The sequence below is a fragment of the Desmodus rotundus genome, chromosome 9, assembly GCF_022682495.2.
Source record: "Desmodus rotundus isolate HL8 chromosome 9, HLdesRot8A.1, whole genome shotgun sequence".
NCBI classification, from domain to species: Eukaryota; Metazoa; Chordata; class Mammalia; order Chiroptera; family Phyllostomidae; genus Desmodus; species Desmodus rotundus.
Window position 1 is genome coordinate 101,567,023 of NC_071395.1, and position 26,212 is coordinate 101,593,234.

At 51.1% G+C, this 26,212-nt stretch overlaps 2 protein-coding genes across 4 annotated transcripts in view; both read left to right on the forward strand.

Moving 5' to 3' along the window:
• FAM117A (family with sequence similarity 117 member A) overlaps window positions 1–12,869 on the forward strand; it is a 41,348-nt gene extending 28,479 nt beyond the window's left edge. For both annotated transcript variants that reach the window (XM_053910921.1, XM_053910922.2), the window contains exons 3-8: window positions 3,895–3,990; window positions 5,525–5,635; window positions 6,094–6,228; window positions 7,265–7,466; window positions 8,667–8,817; window positions 11,607–12,869. In XM_053910921.1, the coding sequence (XP_053766896.1) occupies window positions 3,895–3,990; window positions 5,525–5,635; window positions 6,094–6,228; window positions 7,265–7,466; window positions 8,667–8,817; window positions 11,607–11,907 (996 nt within the window). In that variant the 3' untranslated portion in view covers window positions 11,908–12,869. The remainder of the gene's footprint in view (window positions 1–3,894; window positions 3,991–5,524; window positions 5,636–6,093; window positions 6,229–7,264; window positions 7,467–8,666; window positions 8,818–11,606) is intronic.
• A 1,958-nt stretch (window positions 12,870–14,827) lies between these two features.
• SLC35B1 (solute carrier family 35 member B1) lies at window positions 14,828–23,981 on the forward strand. 2 transcript variants are annotated; one of them, XM_045182504.2, is made up of 9 exons: window positions 14,828–15,016; window positions 15,996–16,099; window positions 16,709–16,839; window positions 17,133–17,163; window positions 17,736–17,893; window positions 18,865–18,991; window positions 19,943–20,049; window positions 20,189–20,342; window positions 23,743–23,981. In XM_045182504.2, the coding sequence occupies exons 1-9, from the start codon at window positions 14,898–14,900 to the stop codon at window positions 23,793–23,795; spliced, it is 984 nt and encodes a 327-aa protein (XP_045038439.2). In that variant the 5' UTR covers window positions 14,828–14,897; the 3' UTR covers window positions 23,796–23,981. The 2 variants fall into 2 exon arrangements, with proteins under 2 accessions (XP_045038439.2, XP_024429022.2); XM_024573254.4 differs by lacking the exon at window positions 14,828–15,016 and adding an exon at window positions 15,121–15,351.
• The last annotated feature ends 2,231 nt before the right edge of the window (window positions 23,982–26,212 follow it).

Consider the following 26,212-nt stretch of genomic DNA (forward strand, 5'->3'; position numbering starts at 1 on the left):
CCTCTGTACTAGGCCGGGCGCCACACTGCCTCGCGCTGTGCACAGGTGTACTGGGTGGTGTTCCCAGGGCCCGGCTGGGCTCTGCCAACGTCACTGGAGACAACACGACCAGGGCTCTTCCTGTCTCAGAGTTCAGGGAGAGACTTGATCGGGTTGAGGGCAGAGAAACAGACTGTGGTAGGGAGGGGTTTTCAGCTCCATCTGGCCCCTGCCTTCTTGTTCCATCAGGCTGCTCTTTGGAAACCTCTCCTCCATCCCCATGCCCATGCGTTGGCCTTCCATGCGTTGCTGAGGGACCCCGGCATCCTGGCAAGGCTTCCTTGGTCTAACCCACATTCAGTTTTGCGTGATCTGAGCATCATCTGCACAGTTGGCCGGCACCACCCACAGCTAGTAAATGGCCCTGCGAACTTCAGCTGCTCCCTCTGGGCCAGGGTGTTCAAGCAAATCTGTTCCAGTGCTTAAGTCCCTTTGACAAACATGACTGTGGCCTGCTCAGCTCCAGCTCTACCCTGCTTCCAAAGGATCATCTGGAACCACTACTTACAGTGCTGTCGCCTAGTGAGGCTTGGCCCCTATTGCACCATACAGGAGCACTCTTTGAAGGGTAGCCTTCAATAGCTGTGACTTCTCTGTGCTCCAAGGAGACCTTGGCTCAGACCTCTGTGATGAGACCCAAAGGAAGAGGAGACTGTGCACCCAGGGGCACTGAAAATAAGGGGGAGGGCACGGCCCCCACTCTTGGCGCACCCAGTTCAGTCGGATGGGCCAAAGACCACACTCGTGCATGTGCCCGCCTTAAGAATACTCAAGGCCCAAATGTAAACAACCTCAAACACAGCGTAACCTAGTGTATTAGGTACCAAAGCTGCTATAACAAATTACCTCAAACTTAGTGACTCAAAACAACAAAAATTTATTCTCTCACAGTTCTGGAGGCCAGACATCCAAATTCCATTTCACTGGGCCAAGATCAAGGTGCTGGCAAGGGCTGCCCTTTCTCCAGAGGCTCTCTGGGAGATCCATTCCTCGCGTCTTCCAGCTTCTGGTGGCTGCCAGCATTCTTTGGCTTATGGCCACGTCCCTTCGGTCTCTGCCTCCATGGCCACATTGCCTTTCCTTCTGTGTGTGTCTAATCTCCTGCTGTCTCTCTCTCATAAGGACACTTGTAATGGCACTTAAGGCCACGCAGATAACCCAAGTTAATCTTTCCACCTTAATCATTTCTGTGAAAATTTTCCCTCCTAAGGTAACATTTACAGGTTCCAAGGATTATTAGGACATGATACTATGGGGGACCATTTTTCAATCTGTCACACCTGATGACCTCATCTTCTGCCTATGCGCCCCTGGCTCACTCTGCTCCAGCCACACCGTGCTCCTCATCATTCTCAAACACATCCGGCTCGCTCCTGCCTCAGGGCCTTGGCACCTGTTGTCTCCTTCATCTGGATCGCTCTTCCCTCGGATGGCACGTGGCTCACTCCCCCGTCTCCTTCATGTTTTTCTTCAGACATTAGCTGTTCACTGGACATTTAAAATCATGTCAGTGCCTCCTCCCCCTCCCCCACCCCACCATCCCCAGCCCCTTTCTTTGATGTATTTTTCTCTTTAGTACTTATCACATTGAAACCGTGTCCCCAACTAGAATGTCAATTCAAAGGGGATGGGAGTTTTGTTGTTCTGTGCATTGTGGTGTCCCCAGCGCCCGGAACAGTACCTGCCACACAGTTGGCATTCAGTAGCCATTTACTGAGTGCACGAGTAAGGGAAAGGAGCTGGTTTGCCTGGGTGGGACAGAGAGCCCCGTGTGGAGAGGAGAGCCCCTGGGAGGGAGGGCGAGATGGTGACATCTACGGCCACGGTGGGGTGTCAAGGCAAGGCGATGGTCTTGGTAGCACAGTTTAGAGTAGGCGGCGGTTGCTGGAAGATGTTGCGAGCGGAGGGTAAAATGGATTGGGGGGGGGTGGTCCCTGCTGCCATGAATTTCCACACCCTTTCTAAACTCCAGCTCGAGCCTACACTTCTCCTCCCACCCCCTCACATTCCTCACAAGAAGGAAGGCAACTAGTTGAAGAGTTTGCCGGAGATGTTGGTAGCACCGGTGGCGGCCTGTCTGTGGCTGGTTTGCCCCTCACCACCCACCTGCGAGCACAGTGTCTTCCTGGAGGAAGGGAAATGGGCTCAGCACCCTGGCCTTTGTTGTCTCTTCTCCGTAGTTTCTGTCGTCTTTCCAGGGGCCATAGGCCAGTGTGGGACCCAGCACTTTGATCAGCAGAGGTAGTCATCTAGGGGTTGGCTTTGGAGCCCTGGAAGGAGGAGCATCCATGCGTCCGCTGGCTGAGGGGCCTGTGGGAGAGGTGGGCTTGCTCCTCGCTCTTCAGTCTATGCAGCAGCCCTTTCCGACCTTCGGTCTGCCAACTCCCGTGTGGAGAGATGGAGGCATTTGGAAGGAGACAGCTGCTTGGTTTCCACAGGCTGTCAGGGTCAGCTTCACCTCAAGGGCTCTGGGGTGTGGGCCTGGAGGGTGCGTGGCCTGCTCTTCTCCTGAAGGAGGGCATCATGGGGGATAGATCTCTGACCGTCTCCCTGTGGTGCTAGCCCCAGCGAAGGAAAGTAGGGCCATTGTCTCGCCCCGGCTGTGTCGCATGGCCCCTCGGAGGTCGGTCTGGTCGGTGGGCAGCTGAGAGAAGGAACAGCCAAGGAGCCTGAGCCCTCAGCGGCCCCTCTCCAGCAGCTGTCACACAGGGCACACTGCTCCCACAGTCCCACTCAGACCGCCCCTGCCGAGCTCTTCTTAGCAGCTGTTGGGTGTTGAGTTGTTGGGTTTTTCTCTCTTTTCCTCCCCCTTTTTGTTTGCAGCAACCTCTCAGGGGAGGTCAGCAGATCTGTTGGAGGAGACAGTTCCCAGGCCCTCATGCTTTTGGCAGCCTGTGCAAAGAAGCTAGAGAGGAACTGGTTCCACTGGCGCGCATTCCCCCTTGGGCCTCTCCCTGGGAATGGAAATAGGGATGTCGGTGGTGGGGAGGGATCTTCATGCTTAGAGCCGGCAGCTTCCTCCCTTGGGTGGGGGCTCAGGAAGTGGGTCTGCAAACTCCCCCTGCCTCCATCTTGGGCCAACTCTGTCTTCTGTGCAGCAGGGGAGGGAGGCCGGCAGACTGACACCCTGTTCTCACGAGAGGCAGAGCAGGGCCCAGGAGAAGGAGCTGTGTGATAAAGCCAAGAGGGGTCAGGAGTCAGGGCTGAGTTCAGAATTCTGGCTCCCTCCACGCTGAGGATGGCGCCTCCCCTGCACATGCAGGAGGGCTCCGTGCACTGGGGGAGGTCATGGAATAGCCTGAGGCACTGCCGTGCACCCACGGCTCCTGCTTCGGTCAGGGAGGGAGGGGGATCTCTGTGGACCTTTTTTTCTGCTTTACCAATTAATGATTCCTTAATAGAGTACTGTCTAGTAACTTTTTTCATTGGGCTCCCAGGAACCTGGGCCAGTGCCGGGCACACGGAGGCTATGAGAATCGAGGATGCCTGTGGGTCCCAGAGCCTGTGCTCCTCTGGAGCTGGTGGGGACAGGGAGGGCAGTGCTTGTGCTCACTGTCGGGGAGCACCAGGGAGAGCTGGGCCTGTCACCCATGTGCAAAAGTCACAAGAGAGTCAAGAGCAGCTTGGCCTTACTGGCTGTCAGGGAAGGTTTCCTGGAGGAGGGTGATTGGGAAGAGGAAGTGCAGGTGGAGAAGCCTGAAAGAATCACAGAGGCTGACCTCGAGGAGGAGGTTGAGGAGCCAGTGACAGAGAAGACTTCAAAGAGCCGCTGCCTCTGTCCAGGAAAGGGTGTGTCTACCACCCCTGAGCCTGCTTGAGAAGCTGCTCTGTCTCATTGAGTTCCTCTCCCTGCAGACCCCCCTGTCCTGGCAAGAGCTTGACGGTGAGCGGGCCAGCTCCTGTACGCACAAGCGCTCGGCGTCCTGGGGCAGCACAGACCACCGCAAAGAGGTAACGGCCCCATTTGACTTCCTGGCCAGAGTCATTGCCTCTTGTCTACCCCCAGCGCTGCGGGTGCACCTGCTCCAAAGCAGACTCATGCTTCCAGTCTCCACCTAGCCTTTTCCTAATGAGATGGCTCCTTCCCAGCTGCTTCCCAGCCACCTGGTGGCCAGGCCTTTGGAGCCAAGACCCTCCTGCCAGCAGTGGCTTGGCCAGTGACTGCTGGTACCCTTCAGCAGCCAAGCACAGGGTGGGGGCCCCCATTGTTCTCACTTTACTTTGAGGTTGGATCCAGATAAGTAGCTCAGAGACTGGAGAAAGATACAGAGTGAGTTCCTGGGAACTGAAAAGCTGCAGCCTCACGTACTGTTACACTTAACCATTCATCCCACCTCAGCTTTACAAGAAGGAGAAGATAGTTATTGCTCCCAAGCACTTTTTGGCGCCCCTTTTCTTTCAGGAGGGTTCCAGGCATTGGGGTTGAATAGAGAAAGCCGTAGACAGGAATTCCAGGGCTCCCAAACCAGTTCCATCTGCCATGCTGTGGGGCAGCGCCTGTCGATGCCTTTTAAGGGAGAGTCACTTCTGCCCTCTCGGTTGCAAGAACAGAGAAAAAACACGAAGTGTTTCAAGCTAGTGGAAAACACAAAGTATTCAAAGTTCGTAATTATCAGAGTAAGCAAGTTATTTGCACTGAGCGTGGAGTCATGGTTGAACGGTCCCCGATAGCGGATCTAAAAGCACTTACTTTCTCTTTGGCAGTAGTTCTATATTTCATGGCTGTGGGCAGCAGATCTACCCTCTGAATTCCATTTAATTTGGGCCCATATTTATTGAATTACTTTATTTTAAAATTTAAATATTTTATTGTTTATGCTATGCAGTTGTCCCAATTCTTTCTCCTTCACCCCCCTCCACCCAGCCCCTCCTACGCCCACACTTAAATAGCTCTGCATCTCCTGAGCATTTGCCAGCTGAGGCAAGCAGGTCCAGAATTCCAAATGTGACGGGGATAACATGCAAAATTGTTGGTGTTGCAGGAAGTGGGAGTTGGGACCAAATCTGATATTCCTTCTGTAGAGCTGGCTCCTTGCTAAGTGCAGTCTGTTTTAACATGGGGAGAAACCCTTCCATCCTTCCTGGTCTCACGGCCTTTGAGATAGTTGTGAGTGTACTTGGGGAGTAAATTCAAAAATGTCATTTCTATTAATAGAGAGTAGTATTCCATGCCTGTGGAATTGGTGAAAGACAAAAAGGGGATTCAGTTTTGTGTGTTTTAAAGTCTGGGGGAACTGGTTCACCTGTGGAACACGTGGTCGTTTGAAAGCTCAAACAGTCGAGTTAATAAGGTGCCCAGCTTGCCCAATGGGCCTGTCGTCACAGCTTCGCGCACCGCCGAGGTTTGGTGCCATGGAAGGTTAACTGCTGTCTCCCTTCTGTGCATCTTCACGGGCCTCTGGCGGAGCCACACCTGGGAGGAGGGACCCAGTGCACTTTTGCTTTGCTTCACCTGCCTCCCCTCTCCCTTTCTCTGGGCCACCAGATTACCAAGTTGAAGCAACAACTGCAGAGGACGAAGTTGAGCCGCAGTGGGAAAGAGAAGGAGCGGGGCTCCCCACTCCAAGGGGACCATGCAGTGCGGGGAACACTGAGGGTACGTTCCCCCTGCCCCCACCCTCGCCCCATTGTCACCCTCCACAGCCCTCACCCACCCACCATGTGGGCAGAACCTCTCCGGTTGAGCAGCAGAGCCCTACCACACCGCGTGCCCCATGGCCACAGGGGTGCCCAGGTGAAGCTTTAGTGCAAACTTGGACTTGGTGAATGACATTGGAAAAGCTTCCTACTTTTCTGGGTTTCTCTCTCCTCTACCCTAATCTCCTGTACAATGAGGCTGTGATGCCCCTGCAACCTTTAAAATCATCAGACCTCTCAAAGCTCTAACTTCCGGAGAAAACCCCACTGAGTGGGCCTATTGCAGTCAGTAACTGTCCCCAGCCCTCCTTTACTCACTTGCTGTTGCTGTGTACACGCGACCGTTACCCCCAGGCAGAACTGACATGGTCAGGGCTTGGTGGGTTTTGGTGAATGCTTCATTTGCTTCCTCCTCAGGCATCGCCTCCCAGCTTCCCTTCAGGGTCCCCTGTCCTTCGACTCAGCCCCTGCCTGCACAGAAGCTTAGAGGGACTCAACCAAGAGCTGGAGGAGGTGTTTGTGAAGGAGCAGGGTGAAGAGGAGCTGCTGCGGGTGAGTGGGGCCCGGGGGCGCTGGCAGGCAGGCCATGTGGGGTCTGGAGGGTGAGGGGTGCGACTCTTGCCCTCTGGGACTCACAGGCCATGGCTACAGCAGAGCCGGGTGGCTGTACCTGGGGAGTGCTTTGTGATGGTGAGTTGACAGAGAAGGAGCTGGTTGGCAGAGAGGAGGGTCCCAAAAAGGAGGAATGAGCAAGACATCATTCTTCAGCCAAAGCACCAGCCCACTGTTCCACGTATTTGGCCCTGGTACTGTCACCCCCGTGCTCAGTTGAACCCACCCCATTGCCTGTGTTACCCCGTCCCTGCACCCCTACCTGGCGGCACACATTCATCATCCTTCATGCCCAGGGCCCCCGTGCAGCCTTGTTCCCTGCTCCGCTCCCAGACAGAACCATTTACTACCTGTTCTGCAGTATCAGGCACATTTCTGTACTGACACAGTACAGCCAGGGAACGCCAGTTGGGAGTATTAATGTAATTCTTATGCACACACCCCTTAGTTTATGATTTACTTGCTGGTTGATTTTAAATTTGTGTGTATATAGGATTTTATACCCATCCAAACATGCAGACAATTTGGGGAGCCATGGGTACAAGTACCATCAACTGTGAAGGGAAGGGAGGGGTATTTCATATACAACGATGGTCTGTGGGTTTGTCCTGCCGTAGCCTGCAGCTGTTACGGTGTCCTGGTGGCTGCCACAAGAAGGTCCCTGCTCTTGTGAGGCTTATGGCCTGGTGGGGGTGCCCCATTGAGAAGTCATCCAAATAAATATATAATTATAATGGTCTGCAAGTACTGCGAGAGAAAAGGATGAAGAGCTAGGGGAGCAATGGGAGGGGCTTTCCCTTAGATTGGCTAGGGTTGGAGGGATCGGGAGTGACTTGAGGAAATGGCGTCCTGTTGTCGCTGTGTGTTATGATCAGAGGGTGACAACAAGGGCAAAGGGAGGAGCCCGACCTTCCCCGCAGCTCTGCAGGCCTGAAGAGACCGGCCTGAGAGTCATCACCCACCCTTTCCCCGGCAGATCCTTGATATCCCTGATGGGCACCGCGCCCCAGCTCCCCCCCAGAGTGGCAGCTGTGATCACCCCCTCCTCCTCCTGGAGCCTGGCAACCTCTCCAGCTCTCCCTCCATGCCCCTGGCATCTCCCCAGCCTTCGGGCCAGACCAGCCGTGAAGAACATCGGGGTGCCGTTGAGGAGCTGGCACCCATCCCCGGCGACAAAGGTAAGCTGAGGAGACCGAGGCAGCAGGACCTGCTCGGGGGTGCAGCGGCGTCCCCCCTCCCTTTTCTGTCTCTGATCAACTTCAGGCCTGGCATTTTTATTTACCAGCCAACTAGAATATCTTTGTGAGTCATCTCCATTTTGTACATTACACCAGTAATAATAACGGTCCTTGATATTGATTCAGATTTATAATTTACCTAAAGTCCCTGCACCTATACTTTCATTTAATCCTCGCTGTGATCCAAAGAAGCACTCCCTCCCATCCCCATTTTTGGCTGGAAAGCCCTCGAGTCTATTCAGGTGTCCGTGGTACCCACTACAAGCAGTAGTTCTCAAGGTGGTTGTAAACGACATAAAACAAGAGAATGTGCCCATGGTCACCTGGTTCGACCCAGGAGGCAACCCGAGCTCTCTGACTCTGAATCCCTCCTTTCGGCTGTGCCCTGCTGCACCGTGCGCAGGACCTGCTGTGAGCCCTGCCCCCCGTAGTCGTGGTCCTCACCTTGTAGAGCGCTGTGGCCTGTGTCGCCCCACGTGATTCTCAAGGCAACCCCATGCAGTAGGCTGGCCAAGGGCATGCTCTAACCATACACAAAGGTAAACAGAGCATAGATAATAAGGAATAAATGTGGGATAAATACAGATAAAGTCAATATTTGCAACCTAGGCAAAGTGCATTCGCTGTGTGAAAAGCAAGAGGAATTTTATCCCATGAGTGGGGTTGAGTAAAGATTGCTTCTCTGAGTTAGTGCAAGAGCTCTTCCTGGAAGAAGGGCTAGACTTTCACGGCTGTGGAAAGGAAGAAGCTGTGGTATGTTGGCAGGCAGGGCGGTGCGGCCTTGGAAGAAGGTAGAGAGACATAGAAGTTAGGGCTCCTTTAAGTCTGAGACTTGGCGTTGCGATTGCTGTTTATCTCCTGGGAATATAAATTGGTATTAGTCCTGATTTTTCCATCAGTTCAACTGTATTGGGGGTTTTTTTGTTTTGTTTTGTTTTTGGCGGGGAGGGGGATTGGCCTGTGTAACAGGATATGTATTTTTGTAAGCTGCCTCCAAGATCCTTTAAGGTAGCGTATAGACAAACAACCTGCCCCCGACCTCATCATGTCTGCCAGCCTCTTCCCTTCACACCTGGGCCTGAGCTGAGGACGGTGCTCTTTCCTTCAGCTCCACTGGGCTCAGCCTTGCTCTGTTTGCAGCCTCCTCTCCAGGCCACCCAGCCTTCCTTGAAGATGGCAGCCCATCTCCAGTCCTTGCTTTTGCCTCCTCCCCTCGGCCCAATCACAGCTACGTCTTCAAACGGGAGCCCCCGGAAGGCTGTGAGAGAGTGCGTGTGTTTGAAGAGGCCACGTGAGTACCTCAGAGGGAGGGACGGAGGGACGGAGGGCCGGGGATGGGGAGTAGGCCCTGTGCTGTCCCACCCGACAGGCCCTGCTTCAGTTTTGACTCTCTCTCGTCCTAGAGGTGCTGTCAACTCTAGGTTATTGGTATAGCAGATTTTCCATGATCAAACTTGTTGACATTACCTACTCTGAGCACTTAAATCTTTGCTTATCATTATCTCCATAGAAACCTGCTCTCTGCCCACATGCCAGCCACAAGCGCAGCAGGAGCTGGAATGGAAAGAGCTCTGAAACCTAAACCCTTTGTTTCTTCTATTTTTTTCCATCCCTGGGGAAGGTGTGAGAATTTGCTAGACTATAATCAGAGAGAGAGAGAGAGAATATATTAGTAGTTCCTTTCGGGCAGAGATGAGAAATGCCTCGTCCCCCCGGAGGGGCAGAGGAACGCAAACAACTTGCTAATTGCTTGAGAGTCACATCTGTGCCCTGCAGCGGCGGTGGTTCGGGGATCATAAGTGTCCAGACGGAAGTTTCCAGCCCCTACAAGTAAGAGGACTATGGAATATTCCTGAACCCAACTGGACAATTCAGAAGCCGTTCTCATGCTGATCACTACAATTCTCTCCCATCACAGAGAGAAATGAGAGCCGGCCTTCCCACAGGCCCACACTGCCAGCCCCTCCGATCGGCACCCTGAAGAGCTCATTTCTCTCTCCCCCCGCCCCCCACCCCGTTTAGGCTTCATTAAGGCAGATCCGCCGTGGAAGGCGTGGTTTCCACGGTAGTCAGGAAGTTTAGTCATGGTGTACGAGTGGACATTTAGCTGGGACAGGGTTTGTGGCCCTGTGGGCTCCGTTTGTATCTAAGGTAAGGGAGACGACAATCTGTGTTATTAGCAGGAGGTACATACATACCCAGAGTAGGAGTTAAGGAGAAAACCAGAGCCACCGGGATGTTCCTCACATCATCACTGTTGCCTAGTGTCTTCTAGAACCTGGGTCCTCTGGGGGTCGTGGGGGGAAGAGGCCAGAGTGTGTAGCAGACTCTGGACTCTTGTGCCGTCCCCCAGTCCACGTTATAGCTGAGTGGTTACAACCTGGAATGCTTGTGGAAATTAGGTGGTTGCTAGGAAATTAGGTTGATTCTTCTGTAGACTCAATGTCGGAAGAGGTCTGAAAGTCATCTCGTCCAGATTTCCGCCCTGGTGTCCGCCCTTTAAGACAGGAGCTGATCTATCACATACTTGCTAAGACATCGGGATGGACATTCTCAGCTCACTGGGGTCTCTTCATTGTGTCAGCCTCACTGTTGGGAAGTTCTTGTGTTGAGTGGTTCTTTTGCCACAGTTCCCTCTTCCCGGCTGCTGATGCTGAGAGATGGCCTGGAATTCCCAGGGGGCGCTCAGGCTGTTCAGGGTCATCTCAAACATCACTTGGGTCTGGGTCACCTTCCTTGCGTGTGCCTGCACACACCAAGAGCATTCCCTCTCCTGCCCGTTCCCGACCCCTCTATAAAATAAGATCCTTTTGAATCCTCTTGGTCAGGGGACACTTTGCCACTGGGGAGTCCTCTGGACCCCAGGCCTTCACTTCATTCCACCTCTTTTCTGTGCCAACCTCTGCCCTCTTCCTCATGCCTCACTCTTCTTTCTGAGTTTGGCATTCTTAGAATCTACAATGGAAACGGTTACCAACTTATTAAGCTATACACTGAGTACATTTTTCTGTGCGCACATTATACTTAAAGAAAAAGGTAGTCGATGGGAGCCATTGGCGATAGAGCTGTCCCCATCTTCCTGCACATTTGTCTTCTCACCCAGAATCCTCACAACCAGCGGGTTGCCGAGCTCTTTCACCCTTGATGCGCAGTTATACACCTCTTCTTTTTTATCATATGGATCTGTTATTCCTGAACTCTCTGACCTTACCTTTCATCCTTTCATTTCCCTACATGATCAGAAGGGTAGGGATGATTCTTTTCACATTAAATGTGACACAGTTCAAGCCAAGTCCAGCACCAAGACCACATGGCAAGTTAGAACCTAGATCTAATAAGGTCTGGCCGCCCATCTCACACGGTTGCTACCCTTCCCTCCCAGCAAAGGCTCTGAAATTCACACCTTTCCAACGTGCTCAAGGAGGAGATTCTTTAGGACGGTACACTTCAATGGGGGACAACTTGTACCCTTAGGGGACATTTGGCAATATCAGGAGACATTTTTTGTTGTCACAGCTTGGGGGAGGGGGTGGTCAGCTGCTACTGGCACCTAATGGGTAGGGGCCAGGGATGCGGTTAAACACCCTGGCATGCTCAGGACAGGCCCCCAAAACCAGAGATTATCCAGCCCAAAGTTGCTGAGGCTCAGAAGCCCTGCCTCAGACTGCAATAAAGTCTTACAAAGCCGCTTGCCTGGATGTCTGCTTTCGGGCAAGGGGTCTGCCCCCCAAACACTGTTCACTGATGAAATCTCCCAAGTTAAGAGAGCCCTTAGTCTCTGCTAACATCACATGGTCAGAAAGTTCTTCCTGTCTAGCTTCAATCCCTCCTTTTTCTAGCTACAGTAGATTTCCTGTTGTTTAGCCCTATTTCTAAAACATGAAGACCTGAGGAGCCAAAAGCCTGGTTGTTGCTCAGTAGCTTACCGTGTTTCGGCCAAGTTCCCATGCAGTTTGAGCAGAGACCCAGCTCCTCTACTCACTCCCCAGACACTGGGATGTCTCTAGTCTCTTCTCACTGGTTGTGTCTGTGTGCTTGTGTGCACACATGTATGTCTGTGTTTCTTTCCCCACCCTCCAGGTCTCCAGGTCCTGACCTGGCCTTCCTGACTTCCTGTCCTGACAAGAACAAAGTCCACTTCAACCCGACCGGCTCGGCCTTCTGCCCCGTCAGCTTGATGAAGCCCCTCTTCCCCAGCATGGGCTTCATCTTCCGTAACTGCCCCTCCAGCCCGGGGTCCCCCCTTCCTCCTGCCAGCCCCAGGCCGCCGCCTCGGAAGGATCCAGAGGCTTCCAAGGCCTCCTCGCTGCCGTTCGAGCCATGGCAGCACAGCCCGCCCTCAGAAGAGCCCGTGCTTTTCCAGAGCTCCCTGGTGGTCTGAGGGCCCCACCCCCACCCCCTTTCCATGGAGACCAGTGCCTTGGTGGCAGGCCCGTCCCTGGCTCCCCTGAGGTGGGCGATAAAGGAGCCCTTCCCTCTCAGCCTTCGAGCACTTTCATTTATTGTGTCAAAGCCCTGGGTCCTCTTTCTGATGGACACTGTCCCCTCCAAATGGGAAGGGACCTGCCTTCTCCACTAGCAGCTGGGCAGCTCACAAGTCACACCTGTGTTCTTGCCACCTCTCTTACTTGATGGAAAACTCACCCAGAAGGTCTTGGGTCCCCCACCCCGGGTGTGAGTCCAAAGGACTGTATATGGGGCCCTTGTCCTGGTCATGGAACAAGCTGGCCATGATCAGTGGAGAGAGGACACCACAGATTTCTTTCCCTCTCCTCCACGGACACAGAAGAGGAGACCCGAATACTGACACCCCCATCCTCCCAGCCTCCATTCCCATGCTTCCCTCTCATTGGAGGAGCTGACCAAAGCAGCCCTAAGGGGCCTAACACTTGACCAATCCAGCTGCTGGCAGAGGGGGAGCCTAACATTTTCCCAAGTGGCATTTTCATCTCGCTTTCATCCTGACTAAGATTGTCTTAAGCAGCAGCCCAGCCTGCCCAGCCCCAGGTGGGTGGAGGGGAGAGAGAGCTGGCGTTCTTCTAGGTGGCGAGTGGTGACTCCATACCCTCCACCTGCCCCAGGATTGGGTTGGATTAGAAAAATGCCTATTTTTCTTGTATCAATGTAGAAACTCTATTTTCTCCCAAAGACACTATTTTTGCAGCTGTTTGAAGTTTGTATATTTTCCGTACTGCAGAGCTTCACAGAATTGAAGAATGTTAATGTTCAAGTTTTCTTATCCTGTGTTTAGAAGTTGTTGTTGGTTTTTTTGTTTTTGTTTTGGGGTTTTTTTGTTTTGCAGATCTTGTTGTTAATAGACCAAATAAATAAGTATTCCCAGCAGCCTGTGGTTCTGTTCAATATTTGGGGTGGGGAGTGGGATGGAGATTGAGGGTATTATTTTGATCACTTCAACCTTGTCTCTAAGAGGAGCCTTTACTTAACACATATCAATGTAGATGAACAGAGTCCCTGTCCTCAATGGACTCGGCTTGGATTCTGTGCATGGACATACGCTGTTCAGGGCAAAGAGTGCGTTGGGGGTGCGGTGAAGAAGTCATTCTTCCTTGAGTGAGCCTGGAAAAGCTCCCTAGGGAGAATGGATCTCAGAGACAAAAGGAGGGTGACCAATGGAAGACAAGTTGACATTGTGGGTGCTTCTTGACTAGAAGAAACTGTTCTTGTCCTTTGGCTGCGTCTCACCTATTACAGTGCCACGCCTGTAAGAGCTCTTAGGCTTTTGGAGGAAGTGCGAATAACCATCCCCCCATTCTAAGGGGTGTTTAGCAATTTACAAAGCATTTTCACAAAAGACATTAATCCCCTTTGTACGAATGAAAGAAAAGTTGACTACCCCAAGGGCGGTCGTAATAACTACAATTGTAGCTATCTGAAAGACCTCAAGACAAACTCCTAAGGCCGCTATCCCTACTACAATTCATTGGCTTGTTAAACATCAGATAACCCTATTAAGTGCTTGCCTAAAATGTTATTGAAATATTAAAACAACCCAATGAGAGAAATGTGGTAAGTCCCACTGAACACAGGAGAGAAGGACAGAAAGATGGAATAACTACCCCAGAGACAAAGACACAATGCTGGGGTTGGGAACCGAATCGTTTGAATCCAGTGCCCATGCTTCTCACGGCAGCACCCCCACTTGTTATATTCCCATTAATTTCAGGTGAGGAGACTAGACTCAGAGTTCAACTGAAATCCCAGCTGTTGAAGAAGTAGAGTTAGGAACTGGAACCCAGTTCTCTCACCCAGCTGCTGCTTGGTGCCCTGGAACCACTGACATTCAGCACATAAGCCACTGGGCAAGAGCTAATGTATGGGGCTCCCTCCACCCCCACTATCACAAAGAGAAGGGGTTGAGTACAGACCCCATCTTCTCTCTCTCGTCCCTCCCCCAGAAAGATAGTTGGCCTTGTCCCCAAAGTCTTAGTGAGTCAGGCCCAGAGTGATGGGTGTGGTGCTGCCCTGAGTTTCCTTCCTTTGCCGGAGGCTGTGCCAAAGGAGCAGGCTGCTAGAAGGGGAGAAAGAGCCTGTACCCAGATAGCCGCGCCCGAGTTCAAATAAGTGAGGGTTCAGGGTGGGTAGTGGAAAGACCTGGGGTCAGTCTTGCCCTAGTTCTTGTGTTGGCAGGTGAAAGTCCAACGTTTGGATAAGGGACAGGTCCACCAAGGAGCTCAATCAATAGGAAAGAATCCAGAGGGGAGGGGGAGGGTTTGCTCCATAGTTGGTTAAGTTGTGAGATCCTAAAGAAAATTCACTTAGGTAAGCTTCCATTTCCATCTCCAGGATGTGAGGAAGTAAGATTAGGGTTGAGAAAGAATAATGAAACATAATACTTTAAACGTGCACAGCACACTTTACAATGTATAGAATACTTTCACAAATCTCAGCTCATTGGAACAGTCAAGAGGTGACAAGGTGGCTATTACTGATTATCTATCCCTAGCTTACAGATAGAAAACTGTGGCTCGGAATTTAGGTGTCGTGCGTAGGTTGCCCTGCCTTGACGTGAAGGAACTGTGACGAAAGCCCTGCCGCCCCTGGAAGCCTAGTGAATGAAATTGCCTTAGTAGGAGGATTGCTCTCAAACGCGGGGCCTTGAACGTTCTTTTGGTAGAGAGGGTACAGTCGATGACGCTAGGCAGCGGCTAGGGGGCGCTAAGGCTCCACTAAGAATTTCACGGCGTTAGGACCCAGCAGAAGCTTGACGGCCGACCGGGCAGAAGACTATTCGATTTGCCCAGCCTCCCACACCACCTCTCTGCCCAGCGGTCCGTCTTCACACAGCGCAGCCAATCGGCGGCCTACACATCCTCATACATCATCACGCCCGCGTTCCTCGTAGGTCGCCCCATGGGCTCCGGGTTGCAGTTGTCCTCGGAATTGCCTGATCGGAAGAATCTGGAGGGCGAGATTTTAACCTCCAGGGAGCTAGCTTTCCCGGCCACTAGGGACGAAGGCAACCTCTCAGGGTGGGTTTCCTTTCCTTGGACGCGGTTTCTGGGTTCTGAGCAGTTTCCCCCCCGGCGGCCCTGAGCTGGCAGTTCTGGCGGTGGCTGTTGGGCCCTGCTGAGCGGCGGTCGCATGCTGCTCCTATGAGGCCCCTGTCGCCGGTCGGCGATGTCCGACTGGAGCTGTCGCCGCCGCTGCCGCCGCCGCTGCCGGCTGTGAGTGGGTCTCCGGTCGGGTCGTCCGGGCGTCTCATGGCCGCAAGCAGCTCCCTGGTGCCCGACCGGCTGCGCCTGCCGCTCTGCTTCCTCGGCGTCTTTGTCTGCTATTTCTACTACGGGATCCTGCAGGAAAAGATGTGAGCGTGTCCCAGGGGTTGCAAAGCGGACATTCCCCGCTACCCCGCCCCCTCCCCCTAGCCTGTGGCCGGGCTCGCCGTCTTCACGCCCCTGCCCACCGTGTTTCCTCTTGCACCTTTGCAACGCGGCTCAGCCTCCCCAGATTTCCAAAACGCTAAAACTGATCTTTACAGTTGGGAATTTATCTTCCCTTAATTGTCTCTTCCCCCCGTTAGTTCTCATGGCTGGGGTTTTACAGGCTGGACTTATGCCGCCAAACAGATTTCCGTGACCTGTGCCGGTTCCACTTTGGAACTCCTAGATGCTTGCAGACAGCAGACGCTTTCGCCCTCGGCCTCGTTGCTGTAGCCCAAATCTCTTCTGCTGCCTGCAGCGCCTCGAGTCACCATCTAATTTTCTACGTTTCTTCTAACTCCATCCTTTATGGATGTTCTTGTCCTGGGCCACGGGATTAGCAGACTGGAATGTCTAGTTTCTAAATCCAGTAAAATCGACTCCTTTTGTAAATGAGCCCAGGGAGCCTTATCAGACTTTCCCTACATCCAGAGAGGCAAGATAATTTCAAAGGCTCTGGACCTAGTAGATGACACTGAGGGAAATACACTAATTTCTCCCCTTTATTTCTCATGCATTTTATTCTTAGAACAAGAGGAAAGTATGGGGAGGGAGCCAAGCAGGAGAAGTTCACTTTTGTCTTAACTTTGGTCTTCATCCAGTGTGTGATCAATGCCCTGTTCGCCAAGATCCGTGAGTACCGCGATAGTAATCTGCTACGTGGCCTCCTCTTTGTATTCTGGGCACGAGGCAGTGATCCAACCGGAAGGTCTAACTTTCAAGATCCCCACTCCCTTTTACACTTCACACAGCCTCTCTGTTCAGTCTATAAAACTCATGGCTTTGGTTCGGGGTAAAACCCCATTTCCTTAAATTAGACCTCCTGAGTCAGACACGTGCAGAAAATGGGTCTTCTGTACTTTAGATCCCTGTGGAGACTACTTAATTTTTTCTTTGCCTCTTTGATTTTCCTTTATGTGTCAGCTTCAAACATGGTTTGCGATTTTCTCTCTGTCCCCTGGGGGCTGGCAGCAGGCTGACTAGTCCCTTGAACCCAGTGAGTGCCCCACTCCTGCCCTGCATGTGGTCTCATGGTAAGATCAGGTGGGATTGGAAAGTTGAATAATCTACAGAGATGTCCCAGTGCAAGAGGACAAAAATAACTTGTGCTTCTTATCTTATTTGACTGGCAAGTTCCTTTCATGTGGCTTTGACTTTGGCTCAGATGTCCATTCTAGGTTTTTCCCATCAGCTTTTTCTTGTCTGTTTTTTTTTTTTTTTTTTTTTTTTTCCTTCTCCCAGTGATCCAGTTTTTTGACACTGCCAGGGTGGACCGTACCCGGAGCTGGCTCTATGCTGCCTGTTCTGTTTCCTATCTGGGTGCCATGGTCTCCAGCAACTCAGCACTACAGTTTGTCAACTACCCGACTCAGGTGAAACCTCAGGATGGGATGAGGGTTGGCTCAGATGTTATTTGAAAAGAACTAAGGACTCTTCCCACAGGTCTGTGACTTAAATAAAAGGAGAGTGTGTTTGAGAGCTTTAGAGTGTGAAGAACCATGGATCTGAGGTTTAGTGGGGGTGGGTTGCCACGATAGGGCTGCTTTCTGAGGCCGTGCTCTCTGCGGTCAGTGCAGGCCCCCACTGACTCATCCTAACGTAGCACCTAGCGTAGCACCTGGCACACAACAGATGCTCGGAAATGATTTGCTGAATTTAATTTCAGGTCCTTGGTAAATCCTGCAAGCCGATTCCAGGTAAGCAGAAGAAGACGGTCGCCCGTCTTCCAACCTCATGTGTCCTGTAATGAGCTCTCACCTTCTCTGCTGGAGCTCTGTGTCCCTTCAGGCTACATCACCCCCATCATAGCTATCTGCAGGACTTCCCTCCGTCCCTCCTCCCTGCCATCCTGTCACCTGTCACTTCCTTTGGTGTGGGGTGTGCATAAGCTGGGAGCCAGAGGCTTTGTGTGGTCAGGCATTTTGTGTCCCGTGTGCTTCCATGGCTGGTGGACACCCTGAACCCCATTTTGATCATGAGTGACTTTCTCTCAACCTTTCATTCTTCCTCACTCTATCCACCTTTGCCCTGTTCCTTCCTGGACCTTTCATCTTGGTTCTCTACCTTTCCCCTGCCTTACACTCTCTGTTCAACCCTGTTGCTCAACCCTCTCTCTCTGTCTAGGTGCCAGCCTCCCCCTCCTGTTACCCTCCGTAGGCCTTCCTTCTCAGACATTCTTTTCTCCCGTGAACCTTTTCTTGGCTCCTAGGTAGAGGGTTTAGCAATGCCTGTGGGTACCTGAATTTTTCACTCTCTTTCTTCCCTGTAGTCATGCTCCTTGGAGTGACCCTCTTGAAGAAGAAGTACCCAATGGCCAAGTACCTGTGTGTGTTGCTTATTGTGGCCGGAGTGGCCCTTTTCATGTACAAACCCAAGAAAGTAGTTGGGATGGAAGAACACACAATTGGCTATGGAGAGCTGCTCCTGGTACGAGCTCCTGGTGGGGAGGCAGCCTTTTCCAGTAATCTTCACCAAGGAACAACCCGCCGTGGCAGGAAAAGGCTAGTTACACGTCTTGAGGGAGGCTGTGTTTTTCCTTGCCCCCATTTCTGGTCTTTGTCTCTTGCTACATGGTCCCTGGCTCTGCTAAGACCATAGTGGGAAGCTTGAAATGTTGCGTTGCAGCTCAGCTCTCCTGTTGAAGGGACAACCCTGAGGCTTGTGTCTGAATGCTGGTGTAACACCCCAGAAGTCTGAGAACAGAGTGAAGGAGTAGTGTGTCTCCCACTGTGGCTTTCTGAGAAACCTGGAAGCCAGAGTTGGAGATAAATAATAATATAGTAGCTCTTGCTAACTACGTATTTAGGCACTGTTCCAAGTGCTTTACATACTGATTAATTTTTATAACAATAACCGTATAACATAGATAGTGCTATCTGCGTTTTATAGATGAAGAAACTGAACACAGAGGTTATGTCACTTGCCCCTGACTGTTAAGTGGCAGTCAGTGGTTAACACTGCGCAGGATTCCAGTCCAGGCAGTGTGGTCACAGAATCCAGTCTCTCCTCCATGCCAGGAGGCCAAACTGCTGGGAATAGGTTTTCTCTCTCTAGCTTTAACGGAAGAATGTATGTGGCTCCCCCAGCCTGCTGTAGGGCCCTGCACACCAGGCTCCATGGCATTGTGTTGGAAAGCGGTAGGCTTCCTGCCCCGTTCTGATGATGTTACAACCATGTGGCCCAGATAGCCTGTCATCCTAGTGCCTGGGGGACCAGGGAGCCTGCATGGTTTCTCCCCATCCCCCGCCCATGGCCATACGGCGACATCTTGTTCTGATGGCTCTGTCCTAAGGCAGCAGCGTTCTGAGGAGCCTCAGGAAGATGAGCGCCCCGGGTCCTGGGCTGGGGAGGAGCGCTGTTGGCCTTCTCACTGCAAGTCGCACCCTTTTTTTCCCCAGTTGTTATCTCTGACCCTGGACGGACTGACAGGTGTTTCCCAGGACCACATGCGGGCGCTTTACCAGACAGGCTCCAACCACATGATGCTGAACATTAACCTCTGGTCGACGCTGCTGCTCGGAGCTGGTAAGAAGCACTGCTGCTGTTCTTTCCATGTGTCACCAGAGGGCAGACTGCCCTCGTCCAGTTAATCTCTGGCTCAGATGCCAGTTGCTAACTTGGCCCGGACCAAAGTCCTGCCTGACTCTAAGATGCCCTTATGTCCAAGCTCCCGAGAATTGTCCTGGAGAAACCTTCATTGGCAGGCTGTGCTAGCTACTTGTTCCTGGCACGGTCTGGGGCAACGTGGGAGGACACATGGCAGTAGAACAAAGGGGTACCTTGGGAACTCACCCTCCTCTAGGGGAGGTGAGACACTGGTATGTGGTATATATTGAATATAGCTCAAAAGTGAATGCATTTGGCCCTGGCTGGTGTGGCTCAGTGGATTGAGCACCGGGCTGGGAGTCAGAGGGTCTCCCATTCAATTCCCAGTCAGTACACATGCCTGGGTTGTGGGCCAGGTCCCCAGCTGGGGCATCAGAGAAGCAACCACACATTGATGTTTCTCTTCCTCCCTTTCTCTGAAAATAAATAAATAAAATATTTTAAAAAGTGAATGCATTTGCTTTTAGATCAGTACCTCATAACCTTTTCTAAACCTGGGCACATGTAGGAAGTATTTTTCATATAGCTCACTAGAATCAACGGAGGAGGCTGCTGATGGCTGGAGGTGAGCGGTGCTTGGCTGCCTTGAGCTGGGGTGGTGTGGAGCAGCGTCTCCACAACATCCGAGGATGTCTACTTTCAGGCACTGTTGGCAGAAGTAACTAATTAACGTTCAAACCTTTCTTGGGAGAGACTTTAATTTCTCTAATGAGAAAAATAGGAAAAGGACTCCAGATGGGATAATAAAAGCTCACTCCCTACATTCCCCACGTCTCACCCTCTTTCAGGTTACTTTAGCAGGCTGTCTGGGTGTCTGCAAGGGTGTAGACTCCCAGGATGCACCGTTCCTCTTGGGACATTTCTTCCTAGGAATCCTGTTCACTGGGGAGGTCTGGGAGTTCTTGAGCTTTGCTGAAAGGTACCCTGCCATCATGTATAACATCCTGCTCTTCGGCCTAGCCAGTGCCCTGGGTCAGGTGAGTGCCTTGAGAGGGGGCGGCTTGGCTGGGAGAAGAGGGGTGGCAGGATTAGCCCCGATGTCCTGTTACAGACTTGAGACCTTGCGGCAATTACGCAAGACCCCGCCTGACCCCACCTTTCCCTGTCTCCCTCTAGAGCTTCATCTTCATGACAGTTGTGTATTTCGGTCCGCTGACCTGCTCTATCATCACCACGACTCGAAAGTTCTTCACCATTCTGGCCTCCGTGATCCTCTTTGCCAACCCGATCAGCCCCATGCAGTGGGTGGGCACTGTGCTCGTGTTCTTGGGTGAGTTCCATCCGCTGCGCACAGGCGTCTCTGGGCCACACAGAGAGACAGTGGCAGGGCTTTATTCTTTCCTCCCCTAGAATTTACTTGTACGTGTATGAAGTTTATTTAGTTATTTTAGGGAAAACTTAAAGCAAAATTTTTTAATGACAGTATAGTTGGCATATAATAGTATATTCATTTCAGGTAGACAGCGTAGTGATGTGACATTTTTATGCCTGATAATGTGATCACCACAGTGATCGCAACACTAAGTGTAGTAACCATCTGTCACCGTGCCAAGTTATTTCAGTGTCACTGTCTATATTTCCTATGCTGTTCACTACACCTCTGTGGCTTGTCTGTTTTATCATTGGGAGATGGTACCTTTTATTCCTCTTCACCTTTTTCACCCATCTCCCCATCCCCCTTCCCCTTTGACAACCCTCTATTTATTCTTTGGTTCTATGAGTCTATTTTTGTTTTGTTATGTTTGTTTTGGTTTTTTAAGATTTCAAGTATAAGTGAAATCCTACAGTATTTGTCTTTTTTTTTTTTTTTTTAGGATTTTACTTATTTTTAGAGGGGAAGGGAAGGAGAAAGAGAGGGAGAGAAACATCAGTGTGTGGTTGCCTCTCACACACCCCCTATTGGGGACGTGGCCGGCATCCCGGGCGTGTGCCCTGACTGGAAATCGAACTGGCAACCCTTTGGTTCCCAGGCCAGCACTCAGTCCACTGAGCCACACCAGCCAGGGCGTATTTGTCTTTCTCTGACTTATTTCACTTAGTATAACACCGTCTCGGTCCATCCGTGTTGTTGCAAATGGCAAGATTTGATTTCATTCTTTTTTATTACTAAGTGATAGTCTATTGTATTACATATGTAAATGTGTGTATGTGTGTGTATACATACCACATCTACTTTATCGATTCATCTACCGATGGACAGACACTTGGTTGCTTCCATGTTTTTGGTTACTGTAAATAATCTTGCAGTAACACAGTTTTTTGAATTAGTGTTCTCATTTTCTTTGGAGAATACCCAGAAGTAGAATTCCTGTGTCATGAGGACACTTGCTTTAAAAGAGAAAAGGAAGCATTACGTCTGATCCAACCTTCTTTTTTTTTTTTAATATATTTATTGATTATGCTATTACAGTTGTCCCATTCCCCCCCCACCCCACTCCATCCTGCCCACCCCCTCCCTCCCACATTCCCCCCCCTATAGTTCATGTCCATGGGTCATACTTATAAGTTCTTTGGCTTCTACATTTCCTACACTATTCTTACCCTCCCCCTGTCTATTTTCCACCTATCATCTATGCTACTTATTCTCTGTACCTTTCTCCCCCTCTCTCCCTCCCACTCCCCTGTTGATAACCCTCCATGTGATCTCCATCTCTATGGTTCTGTTCCTGTTCTAGTTGTTTGCCTAGTTTGCTCTCGTTTTTGTTTTAGGTGTGGTCGTTAATAACTGTGAGTTTGCTGTCATTTTTACTGTTCCTATTTTTGATCTTCTTTTTCTTAGGTAACTCCCTTTAACATTTCATATAATAAGGGCTTGGTGATGATGAACTTCTTTAACTTGACCTTATCTGAGAAGCACTTTATCTTCCCTTCCATTCTAAATGATAGCTTTGCTGGATAACAGTAATCTTGAATGTAGGCCCTTGCCTTTCATGACTTGGAATGCTTCTTTCCAGTCCCTTCTTGCCTGTAAGATCTCTTTTGAGAAATCAGCTGACAGTCTTATGGGAACTCCTTTGTAGGTAACTGTCTCCTTTTCTCTCGCTGCTTCTAAGATTCTCTCCTTCTGTTTCATCTTGGCTAATGTAATGATGATGTGCCTTGGTGTGTTCCTCCTTGGATCCAGCTTCTTTGGGACTCTCTGAGCTTCCTGGACTTCCTGGAAGTCTATTTCCTTTGCCAGATGAGGGGAGTTCTCCTTCATTATTTGTTCAGATAAGTTTTCAATTTTTTGTTCTTCCTATTCTCCTTCTGGCACCCCTATAATTTGGATGTTGGAACGTTTCAAGATGTCCTGGAGGTTCCTAAGCCTCTCCTCATTTTTCCGAATTCTTGTTTCTTCCTTCTTTTCTGGTTGGATGTTTCTTTCTTCCTTCTGGTCCACACCATTGATTTGAGTCCCAGTTTCCTTCGCATCACTATTGGTTCCCTGTACATTTTCCTTTGTTTCTCTTAGCGTAGGCTTCATTTTTTCATCTGGTTTTCGAACAAATTCAGCCAATTCTGTGAGCGTCTTGATAACCAGTGTTTTGAACTGTGCATCCGATAGGTTGGCTATCTCTTCCTTACTTAGTTGTATTTTTTCTGGAACTTTGAAGTGTTCTGTCGTTTGGGCCTTTTTTTTTTTTTTTGTCTTGGTGCTTCTGTTACTTAAAGGGGCAGAGGCTTAGGTGTTCACCGGGGCGGGGTAACGCTGGTGGCTGCGCTGTGACGCTGTATGTGGGGGAGGGGCCGAGAGGGAGCAATGGCGCCCGCTTCACTCTCCCCCGAATTTCAATCTTTCACTCCGATACCCACAATCAAACTGGGCCCCTCTGGTGCTGGTTCCTGAGTGGGTGGGCCTGCGCACACTCTAGGCCCCTGTGGGTCTCTCCAACAACCTCTCCTGTGAGGCTGGGAGTCTCTCCTGCTGCCGCCCCAACCCCCACGGGCGTTTTCAATCAGAGGTTTGAGGCTTTATTTCCCCGCGCTGGAGCCCTGGGTAGCATGGTCTGCTTCTCTCCCCGCTGTTTGTCTGGTTTATCCGCGCGAATGTGGGGCCGCAGGGTCTGCTAGTGGTCAGACTGCCTGCCCCGTTCGTCCCACACTCCGCCAGTCTCGGGCCCGCCATGGCAATGCGAGTCCTCTCCACCCCCGTGCCCGTCTCTGCCCCTCCTACCGGTCTGGATGAATGTTTATTTTTTATTTCCTTGGTGTCGGACTTCCTTGCCGTTAGATTCTCTGTCAGTTCTGGTTGTGCGAGGAGGCGCAGTGTGTCTACCTACGTTGCCATCTTGGTTCTCCCTTGATCCAACCTTCTTAATGAGCATTTCATTTTAGTGATTTCCTTCCAGTGACTCGGGTTTCCCCAGACACCGAACAGGGTAAAACCATTATACTTACTCCCTGCTTATGCTATGGACGAGCTGAGAGGACAAGCTTAGAAATTTTGACTCTTATGTTTCTTTTAGTCTTGCTGTATTTATATGTGTATATAGTTACTGGTATCTTGGTGATTGATTTGATGCCACTCTCTTTCTCTGAGGGAGCTTTATAAAACCCATGTTTGGAAACTAGTTTTACTTAAAGCCCCAGTTTTGGAGAACCTTGGCTGACCTTTTCTTTTCCCCCCAAATCATTATTAGGTTTTATTTTTCCTCATAATGCTCAGCCCATTTTCTTCTTTTCTGTAGGTCTTGGTCTTGATGCCAAATTTGGGAAAGGAGCCAAGAAGACATCCCACTAGGAAGAGAGAGACTACCTCCACTGCAGGAATATTTAAGTTATTATCTCAAATAGTGATATCTCTTGGAAAAATGGACACAACGGGGATAAAGGACTGGGCTCCAGTCTGTTTTTGTTTCTGCTTTTAAAGGAAAAAAAAAAAAATCACATATTCTAAAAAAAAAAGTACTTGAATTTTAACAAGACAGAGTTGGCAGTTTTCTGTTCTCGATGACCTGGAGCGCAGCCTAACGCAAATATAGAGAGAGGGGGACTCGGCATAGCTGGACGCTCACTGCCCAAGCTGCTGCCTCTCGGTGTGGTTGGCCTGGCTGGGTGGCTAGTTCCTTCAAGAGCCTGACTCTTACAGGGAGGGACTTGAACAAATTGTATAGTCGTGCTTGTGTCCTCCATTCCCCCAGGTAAGGGTCTAAATATGCCAGGACAGGTGGCTGTGTTCGAGCCATCGAATGTAAAAAATCACTTTCTCTCTTAGAGCTCTGGTGGGCAAATATTTCTCTTAAAAAATTATATATATTCTCCCCTCAAGAAACTTCTCTTTAAAAAAACGTTTTTATATCCTCACCCAAGGATATATTTACTGATTTTAGAGAGAGAGAGGAAGGGGGCGGGAGGGGGGGCGCGGTTGGTGAGAGAAACGTCAATCATTTGCCTCCTATATGCTCCCAGACCGGTACCGACCTCAGGGCTTGAACTTAGAACCTTTTGGCATATGGGACGATGCTCCAACTAACCGAGCCACCAGCCAAGTCAAGAAACTGCTCTTGAGGTTGGGGTAAACTGAGCCCAGAGCCTCAGAGTCTGCTGTGTGCCCACATTTTTCCACTGCCTCCTCTTCCCCCAAAGCTCACCCAAAAGCGGAGACCCGATATGTATGTCATGGACAGCTTTGGGACGTTGCATTCCCTCTCCATCTCTGTCTGTTCTCGGTCCACCTGGTCTCCTCCTGGGGAGGCTGGATTAATCCTTCCTATCTCCCTGCCCCCTTCAGCTGCCAAAGCATTGCAGTCCTCTGCCATCCTGGCTGTGGCAGGGTGTCACCATGCCAGCTTCTGTTGAAAAGGGATGCTGGCGGAAGGCAGGGTGGCTGAGTCCTGGCACAGAGCTGCTGTCGAGTGTTCTGGGTGGCCACAGGGAGAGGAGGCGGAGCATGGCACACAGCCACCTGCCCACTGCTGCCTTCAGAGTTGGAAATCGCAATCCTCCAGGGACCGCACTTTACACATGAAAGTGCATTTCCACCAGCTGCAACTTTCACTCCATCTGTTTAGCAGCTCCGGCCCCTGGGCTCTCCAGATGGGAGCCCAGCCTTCTTCCTGAGCCCGGCCTTGCCACCCCCCGCCCAGCCTTTCAAGCCCTACCTCATTTGCACTCATCTCCCTCTCCAGGGGCCCAGATGTCACCACAGCTCTGGCCCTCCAGGCCCCCCTCATTTTGAACTCCTTGAGAAAAGAGGTTTTCCGTACATCTGGCTGAGCTTCCTTCCTTCATCCCTTTCCCTGCTGTGTGTTTTTCATCCTGAAAGTTGCATCAATTAGCTCCTTCTCTATTGGATTGATCTCCTGTGGGCTGGTTAGGTAGCATGTTACCAGGGCCAGGGGCCTACAAGCAATCCACATCTGGGCCTGTTGTCTTAACAAGAGACATTTTCCCAGATACCAGACCAGTCCTGTCCCTCTGCCCCGTGCCGTTGCCAACTGGCTGTCTCAGATATGTCTAACCCTAGTCACCGAGAGCAAGGCAGAATTTCCAACAACTCAGCAAGGCCCTCAACCTGATACTAAAGCAAGCACGTCCTACCAACAATGGGCAAGAAGTCCGGTTCTGGTATGTTCATTTAGTCCCCTGTCCGTTCTGTGCGCCACCTCTGTGAGTATGCTGGGAGTTCAAAGTTGAGTCGCACCAGTACTTAGCCTTCAGGGGGTTCATAGTCTAGTAGGGAGATAGGTAAATAAAGCATCGAATCTCAGATGTTCAGGGGTAACAAGGAAGGCGCCTGGGCAAGGTGAGGCTTGAGCTGGAGAGAGTGGGAAGATGAAAGGAGGAAGTGAGCTTTGGCTCCGCCGCCAAGTGGGGAATGGGGTTTTAAACTGCCTGGCTCCTCCCCGAGCTGCTGCCTCCAGGCCTTCCAAGTGAGAGCTTGGGCAGAAGAGTGGCTCTGCAGTGAGACATCTTCCAGCTCGATTGGAAGATATTTGAAAGTGTCGTGTGAGCTGCCAGTGCGTCTGGGATGGCGTGCTCCCTCACAGGGTCACCGGAACTGAGCGCACTAGGTGAGGCTCAGTTGGGTGGCACTCTGTTAGGTTATAATAGGGCTGGTAAATGTGAAATTCCAGGCAAGTTCAAACCAAAGTATTGTTGATCCCTAACCCTGGGCGGCCTGATGCCTCCGGTTTCTAAAGATCAAAGGACTTTCAC

What these genes read in the sequence shown, in the direction of transcription:
- SLC35B1 (XM_024573254.4), top strand. Translation starts at nt 15,140, where the DNA reads ATGAGGCCCCTGTCGCCGGTCGGCGATGTCCGACTGGAGCTGTCGCCG. An exon ending in TGCCCTGTTCGCCAAGATCC is followed by an intron (nt 16,100 to 16,708) that starts GTGAGTACCGCG and finishes TCCTTCTCCCAG; the next exon opens with TGATCCAGTTTTTTGACACT. An exon ending in TAGCCAGTGCCCTGGGTCAG is followed by an intron (nt 20,050 to 20,188) that starts GTGAGTGCCTTG and finishes GTCTCCCTCTAG; the next exon opens with AGCTTCATCTTCATGACAGT.